Consider the following 8,129-nt stretch of genomic DNA (forward strand, 5'->3'; position numbering starts at 1 on the left):
TAATCCCAGCTACTCAGGAGGTTGAAGCAGGAAAGTTGCTTGATCCTGGGAGGCAGAGGTTTCAGTGAGCTGAAATCACGCCACTGCACTCCAGCCTGTGTGGCAGGGCAAGACTCCAACTCAAATAAAATAAAATATAAAATAAATAATAAAATTTTGCATGTATTCACTCAACAAACACTTCTGCAGAGATCAAAAATGTGCCAGGGCCTTTAGACTCAGATACCAGTGCCTGAGGCAGAGAAGGAGACTGTCCAAATATAATTTTTGAATAATTTGTAGCAAGTCAGCAAGAAGGTAGGAGGGTCTGCGGATGGAGGAACTAAGGCTGTGTTTTGTATGTTGCTAGAGGAGAAAAGGTTCTGTAAGGCCCAGAGGATGCAATCTGGAGAGGTAGGGGATAGGTAGGAGGCTGCTTCCAAGATCTCACTACTTGGGGGGCCCACAGACCTGGGCTATGGCAGCCATTGTTACTATGGCTTTAGGGAGAGACATAGGAGTGTGGATGCTTCTGACAAAGAGATAAAGAATAAATACATAAAGAGGGTAGGTATTGCATTGTTTTCTTTTTACCTAACCCTAAAGAGGGGTTAGAAATTTCCCTGAGGCCAGGTACCATGGTTTACACCTGTAATGTCAACTCTTTGGGAGGCCCAGGTGGGAGAATCATTTGAGGCCAGGAGTTCAAGTCCAGCCTGAGCAACATAGTAAGACCCTGTCTCTACAAAAACTAAGAAATTAACCAGGTGTGGTGGTGTACACCTGTGGTCCCAGCTACTAGGGAGGCAGAAGCAGGAGGATCACTTGAGGCCAGGAGTTTGAGACCACCCTGGGCAACATAGCAAGGCCCCCATCTCTATCAAAAAAGAATTTTTTATAAGAAATTTAGCCAGGCATGATAGTTTGTGTCTGTAGTCCCAGCTACTTGGGAGGCTGATGCAGGAGGATCAATTGAAGCCAGGAGTTTGAGACCATACTGGGGGACATAGTGAGAGCCCCCGCCTCTACAAAAGTTTAAAAATTAGCTGGCTGTGGTGGCATGCGTCTAAAGTCCTAGCTACTTGGGAGGCTGAGTCAGGAGTATGGCTTGAGCCCAGGAGTTCCCGGCTGTGGTGAGCTTTAGTCACACCACTGTGCTCCATCCTGGGCAACAGAGAGACAGAGAGACCCTGTCTCTAATAAAAAGGAGGAGGGTGGGGGAGAGGGGAATAATATAATGTCCAGGATTTGATTTCAAATAGTCTAGCAAAATACAGCTGGCTCCCGAACGTCATTTCACTGAATGACATGTCATCTTACTCTGTTGCCCAGGCTGGAGTGTGTCTTGGCTCATTGCAGGCCCAACCTCCTGGGCTCAAGACATCCTCCTGCCTCAGCCTCCTGAATAGTTAGGACTATAGATGTACATCACCACATTCAGCTAATTTTTTAAAAAAATTTTTGTAGAGATGGAGATCTCACTATATTGCTCAGGCTGGTCTCAAACTCCTCAGCTCAAGCAATCCTCCTCCCTCAGCCTTTGAGTAGCTGGAATTACCAATGCACCTCCCCATGCCCAGCTAATTTTTAAAATTTTTTGTAGAGACGGGGATCTCACTATATTGCCCAGGCTGGTCTCGAACTCCTGACCTCAAGCGATCCTCCCACCTCAGCCTTTGAGTAGCTGGAATTATAGGTGCACCTCACCATGCCCAGCTAATTCTTTTATTGTTTTGTAGGGACCGGGTTTTGCTATATTGTCCAAACTGGTCTCAAGCTATCCTCCTTCCTCGGCTTCCTAAAGTGTGGGGATTTGCAGGTGTGAGCCACAGTGTTAGGCAATAATCCAATTTTAAAAATGAGGGGAATAATAGTACCTTCCTCATTTAGTTGCTGTGAAAATCAAAGGAGAATGACAGTAACAGCCACAGCCGCCCCACAGCAGGAACTAGGCACTTCTGGGTGGGCACCCAGTACACCTCCAGGCCTGTGCCTTCTGTCTCTTTGGTGAGTCCCTTTGGTGAGTCTCTAGGCCAGGGGCAACAATTGACTACAAGTAAGGGAATCCCTCGCCTCCCTGCAAGCTCCTCCCCTTTCTCCCCGAGCCCCGCCCTCTGCAGCCCCTCCCTGCAAGAGTGGGGCTGGGGCCCGGCAGGTGTGGGGTTAAGGGAGTCTGTTTGGGGCCCCCAGGAGCAGCAGCCTGAGCAGCGGCTGCCACAACTGCAACAGCAGCGGCTGTGGCAGGCCTGGCCCCCGGCCAGCTGGCGGGGAGCCCCAGGAGGGAGGGAGGGAGGAGGAAGGGGAGGAAGAGGGGAAGGAGGAGGAGGAGGAGAGGAGCAGTCAGCAGGCCCGAGGAGGCAGGACTTCCTGGTGTGGGGGTTGTCAACAGCCCAGAAAGAGAAAGACGGAGAGGCAGAGACCCAGGGGAGCCGAGGAGCGGAGACACGGACCCAGCGGGGCCACGCGGGAGGAGACTCGGGATACCAACTCGCCGGCTGCCACCGGGAGCAGCGGGGGACTCCGCCGCCGCCTCCCACATCGTCTCTAGACCCTGGGTGCTTCAGAGGCCGCGCCTGGGCTCCTCGGAGGAGGCTCAGGTTCCTTCTTTTCCGGAGAGCAAACTTTCCACGGAGATGCCTAGCAGAAAGAGCTGCGGCCCCCGAAGAGGACGGGGCAGCCTCTGATCGCCGCCTGCGTACCCCGCCACTGCCCGGGGCCAGGAGGCCCCAGGGAACCGACAGCCCTACCTCTTAGGCGCAGGGACCCCCAGGCTCACATCAGTGGCCGAGGCCCCAGAGGTAGGGCTCGGGATTGGGCGGGGCGCTGGGGGGTAGCCTGGCAGGGCTTGCCCCAGAGACGTGGGAGCTTGGATGAGGGTGGGGGCTGGAGGCCTAGGAGAGGTCTCTCTGGGTGGCCGGGCCAGGCTGGGGAGCTGCTTCACCCCGGTTCTCCCAGGCCCTGGAGTCCGAGCTCTTGGGACAATGCAGGATCCCTGAGTCGGTATCCCAGGAGAGAAATGTTCAACTCTGGGACCCATTTGCCTCTTCCTACCCTGAGCGCCTTCTGGGATTCGGTCTCCTCTGCCCTGGTCTCTTGTCATCTCTTGCCTGTCTCTGGGTCTCTGACGGTTTCCCCTTCCCCCACTTTGCTCCCCGGAGAGGAAGCCCCGGAGGTGGCCTGCCCACTGGTTTCACACAGACACACACATAAACTCACTCGCTCTCTCTCTCTCTTTTTCCAGTTTGCAAACTCAGCTCTGGAGTTCAGCAGCGACAGCAGCAGGAAAAACCTGCCCTTGCTCCCCCCTCCTGCCACCTCCACTCTCCTCCTCTCCCCTCACCCAGCAGGCACCCCCGGTTCCCGCCAGGCCCTCCTGCCATGTCGGACCCTGATGTCCCCAGGGGCCCGGATGCCCCCACCATGTGGCCCCCTTGTTCCAGGGGTGCCTGAGCCCCTTCAAGGAGCCCCAGCCCACCCCCAACCTTGGCCCAGCCCTGAGCCCCGGGGACCATGAGCGGGGGCAAGAAGAAGAGTAGTTTCCAAATCACCAGCGTGACCACAGACTACGAGGGCCCGGGGAGCCCAGCGGCTTCGGATCCCCCTGCCCCACCGCCCCCCACTGGGCCCCCGCCCCGCCTGCCAAATGGGGAGCCCAGCCCTGATCCGGGGGGCAAGGGCACCCCCCGTAATGGCTCTCCACCACCTGGGGCCCCCTCCTCCCGTTTCCGGGTGGTGAAGCTGCCCCAGGGCCTGGGAGAGCCTTATCGCCGAGGTCGCTGGACTTGTGTGGATGTTTATGAGCGAGACCTGGAGCCCCACAGCTTTGGCCGCCTCCTGGAGGGAATTCGAGGGACCTCAGGGGGTGCCGGGGGCAGATCTTTGGATTCCAGGTTGGAGCTGGCCAGCCTCGGCCTGGGCACCCCCACCCCACAGTCAGGCCTGTCTCAGGGCCCCTCCTCCTGGCTCCGTCCACCCCCGACCTCTCCAGGACCTCAGGCCCGCTCCTTCACTGGGGGGCTGGGCCAGCTGGTGGTGCCGGGAAAAGCCAAGGCAGAGACACCCCCGCTGTCGGCTTCCCCGCCTCAGCAGCGCCCCCCAGAGCCTGGGACTGGGGAGAGCGGGGGCACCTCTCGGGCTGCCATGCCCCTGCCCTCCCTGAGGATGGAAGCAGAGGCTGGGGGCTCAGGGGCCAGGACCCCTCCACTGTCCCAGAGGAAGGCTGTAGATGTGCGGCTGCGGATGGAGTTGGGTGCTCCAGAGGAGATGGGGCAGGTAAGACCTGGGTTCTAGGGCTCACCCATCTCAGCCCTGGCCTGACCTCCATCTCGGGCCTCCCCACCTCTGCCTCCCTCCTCCTCCCCCTCCCCCTCCTCTCCCCCTCCTCCCCCTCCCCCTCCCCCTCCTTCCCCCCCTCCTCTACCCCTCCTCCTCTTCCATCACCTGTCTATCAGATCAGACAACCCCCTTCTCTGTGCCTGCCAGGTCACTCTCAAGACCCTTTCTCCTCCTTCGTTGTCTGCCTCAGCCTCCTTCCTGTTTTTTGCACCCTTTCTCTTTCTCTCTGGCCTCTGATTCTCTGCCTTGGTTTTCACGTAGCCTGGCATATGTGGCCTCCTCACCTGGCCTTCTTCTGTCTTGGTCTCAGCTCCTCTGGCTCTAGGTGATGAGGGTGGAAGCCCCAGCTGGGTAGCTGGGTCCCTGGGGTAGGAGCTGCCAGGATTTGGGGAGGAACGGTAAAAGGTAGGCCTTGTATGCTGCCAGTCTCTTTCCACTGCAGCCCCATCCTGAATGTGGGGTCTTTCTTTTCCCCCAGCCACCCATCGCAGTCCCACTTCTAGCTTTGCTGCACACCAAGTGTCATGGAGAAACTGGGGAGGGGGAACACCTCCCTGGGATGGGGAAGGGGCTTGCTGGTTGATCCTTTTCACCCCCCAGTTGTCTGGCTCAACTCCCTCCAGGCGAGAAGAACCTGAGAAGGAATGCAGCCCCCGTATTGCTTCTCCTTCCTGTCTCCAAAAGAGGAACAAGTCTGGGCTGGGGGGGGGGGCAGGATGCCTGGGTCCCCGGGGTGGGGGCGAGAAGCCAGACACAGGGATTGGATACTTCTGTCCTGCGGGAGAAAATAACACCTCGGAGGGCTGGGGAAAGGCAGGGAGTGTGAGGATGCGAACTCTTTCCCCTTCCTGGCCTTGGACACAAACCACAGTATAAAAATAACCTGGGACTGGATGTCTGGGTCCTGTCAGGACCGGTCAGGACTGGCTCCCCCCCACCCCTCCTGGCCTCAATCTCACATCTCTCATGATGCACCCCCCTTCTTCTCCCCACTCTTCTTGAACTCTTGCATTCAACGCCCACCCCAGGGGAGAAGATGCTGTTTCTCTTATTGGTCCCTGTCCACAGGCTCTTCCAAAGCAAACCCCCTTGGCCACCAGCCTCCCTGCTCTCTGTCCTTAAGTCTGGCCTGAGCTTTTCTTGGGGCCACAGACCCTGCCTCTCTCTCTCCAGTGCCCGCTACCCCCTAGCCTTCCCCCACCTCCTGGCGGTCTTCTGTTTGCATGCATCTGTTTTGCTATTTCCCTGCCCAAAAGTCTGTCTCTGTTCCACGTCCCCCATGCCTCTTCTCCCTCTTAAGAGAGGGGAGTGGTGGAGAAGGGCCAGCGGACACCACCTGGGCCCCCTTCCTCTGTCTGTCCCTCTAACCACCCTGCACTCTCTGTTCTTGGCTTTTCCGAGAAGCTGGGGCCTCCCGGGGCCTCACAGAGGCGTCTTGTCATGTTCCTGTCGCCCCCGCCCTTTTTGCTGCCGCCCCCAGCGCCTGTTGGGCTATTCGGGTCCACGCCCAGGCTCCGCCTCCCCCCAGCTCCACAACCAGCCCCCCCAACCCTAGGGCAGAGCGCAGGAGCAGAATTCCACCTGAGTCGGAGAAGTTTGAGAGGGAAGGTGAGAGTAGGGGGTGGGTAAGGGGATGGAGGAGCAGTTTCTGAGGATCCATTCATTCTACAAATAGCACTGAGCAAACTGACCTTCCAGCAGGGGAGAGACACAATAAATACTTTAATTTCAGATAATGTTAGGTGCTATAAAAAAATGAAACAGTTCAGTGGACCAGTGAATGATGAGGAAATGCCTCTGTAAGAGGTGACATTGGAGTCATTTGAAGAGGGCCGCCTGGGCACGGTGGTTCACGCCTGTAATCCCAGCACTTTGAGAGGCTGAGGCAGGCAGATCACTTGAGGTCAGGAGTTCAAGACCAGGCTCGCCAACATGGTGAAACCCTGTCTTTACTAAAAATACAAAAATTAGCCAGATATGGTGGTGAGTGCGTGTAGTTCCAGCTACTCAGGAGACTGAGGCAGGAAAATCACTCTAACCCGGAAGGCAGAGGTTGCAGTGAGCCGAGATCATGTCACTGCACTCCAGCCTGGGTGATAGAGCAAGACTCCATCTCAAAAAAAAAAAAAAAAAAAAAAAAAAAAAAAAAAAAAAAAAAAAAAAAAAAAAAAAAAAGGCAGACAGGCTGGGAGCAGTGGCTTATTCTCCCAGCACTTTGGGAGGCCGAGGCAGGAGCATCACTTGAGCCCAGGAGTTTGAGACCGGCCGGAACAACATACTGAGACCCTGTCTTTCCAAAAAATAAAAAATTAGCCAGGCATGGTGGTACACGCCTGTAGTCCCAGCTACTTGAGAGGCTGAAGCTGGAGGATCGCTTAAGGGCAGGAATTCAAGGGTGCAGGGAGCCATGATCATGCCACTGTACTCCAGCCTGGATGGCAGAGGGAGACTCTATCTCAAAAAAACAACAGAAGGCAGACACTCTGAGTAGCCTCTGATTAGGGGTCCCGTGCCAGGGGAAGCAGGGGCATTGGGTCTCTTCTCAGTTCTTCCATCAGTCCCTGCCTCTTCCCACTTGGGAGACCCTCTCTAATATCCCATACGCCACTGCCCCCGTGCCTCAGGTTGACCCACTTCTTGCTTCTAGTACTTCCTTAATGCCTTTCCCGGAGCTGGAGCTGGAGGAGGGAGGGGTGGTAGGGACAGGAGTCCTGGGTCCCCCAAAGAGAGGGGGGAGTTGGAGAGGGACGAAGGCTAGTAGGCAAGTTGTAAGGTGGCTGGTTCCTTTCTCTTCTCCCTTCATGTGTTCCTTCCTCTCCACCGCCAGGTGTTCCCACTCGACTCTCGCCCCAGCTCCCCTGCCCTCTACTTCGCCTCGGATGTCAGCCTGGCTCACAAATCTCCAGACCCCTTTGGAGCAGTAGCAGCTCAGAAATTCAGCCTGGCCCACTCCATGTTGGCCATCAGTGGTCACCTAGACAGCGATGATGATAGGTAGGTGGGCTTTGCGGGGTGGCGGGGCGTGGGGTTCAGGCTCTCCACTCACCTGGGGTAACTGTAAGAAGCTTCCCGGGAGGTGTCCTTCCCCAGGTTGAACTTGGAGAGGATCTCTTAGAGAAACCTGGCCTGGGCATAACCACTGCGCACAGTTGATTTTGGACCCACTCCCCCTCTGTGAGGAGGGCTGGGTGGGACTCCCTGGCTCCGAACTGTCAGGTCACAGCCTTTTTTAGAGTTTGAAGGGGGTCATTGTTGTCAAATTCCAGAGCTCTTGCAGATTTAGAGATCATCTGGCCAACCCCAGGAACCCACTGGTGAATGCGTGCTGGAGACAGAATAGGGAATCAGGCCTGGGCTCAGTGGCTCCTGCCTGTAATTGCAGCATTTTGGGTGGCCCAGGCAGGAGAATTGCTTGAGGCCAGGAGTTCAAGATTAAGCCCTAGAAACATAGCGAGATCCCATCTCTAAAAAGAAAAAGAAAGAAGAAAAACATATATATTTATAAGAAGTAGGCTGGGCACGAGCGTAGGCTGGGCACGGTGGCTCATGCCTATAATCCCAGCACTTTAGGAGGCCGAGGCAGGCAGATCACCTGAGGTCAGGAGATCGAGACCAGCCTGGCCAACATAGTGAAACCCTGTCTGTACTGAAAATACAAAAATTAGCCAGGCGTGGTGGTGCATGCCTGTAATCCCAGCTACTGGGAGAGGCTGAGGCAGGAGAATCACTTGAAGCCAGGAGGCAGAGGCTGCAGTGAGCTGAGATCACAGCACTGTACTCCAGCCTGGGTGACAAAGCGAGGTTCCACCTCAAAA

The 8,129-nt window shown here is 56.3% G+C and overlaps 1 protein-coding gene across 1 annotated transcript in view; it reads left to right on the top strand.

Moving 5' to 3' along the window:
* Positions 1 to 2,193: 2,193 nt before the first annotated feature.
* Positions 2,194 to 8,129, top strand: part of TSC22D4 (TSC22 domain family member 4) — a 13,012-nt gene continuing 7,076 nt past the window's right edge. The window contains exons 1-3 of the mRNA XM_017533599.1: positions 2,194 to 2,777; positions 3,221 to 4,251; positions 7,142 to 7,308. Of these exons, the coding sequence (XP_017389088.1) occupies positions 3,490 to 4,251; positions 7,142 to 7,308 (929 nt within the window). The 5' untranslated portion in view covers positions 2,194 to 2,777; positions 3,221 to 3,489. The remainder of the gene's footprint in view (positions 2,778 to 3,220; positions 4,252 to 7,141; positions 7,309 to 8,129) is intronic.

The sequence above is a fragment of the Cebus imitator genome, unplaced genomic scaffold (assembly GCF_001604975.1).
Source record: "Cebus imitator isolate Cc_AM_T3 unplaced genomic scaffold, Cebus_imitator-1.0 Scaffold82, whole genome shotgun sequence".
In the NCBI taxonomy this organism is placed as follows: Eukaryota; Metazoa; Chordata; class Mammalia; order Primates; family Cebidae; genus Cebus; species Cebus imitator.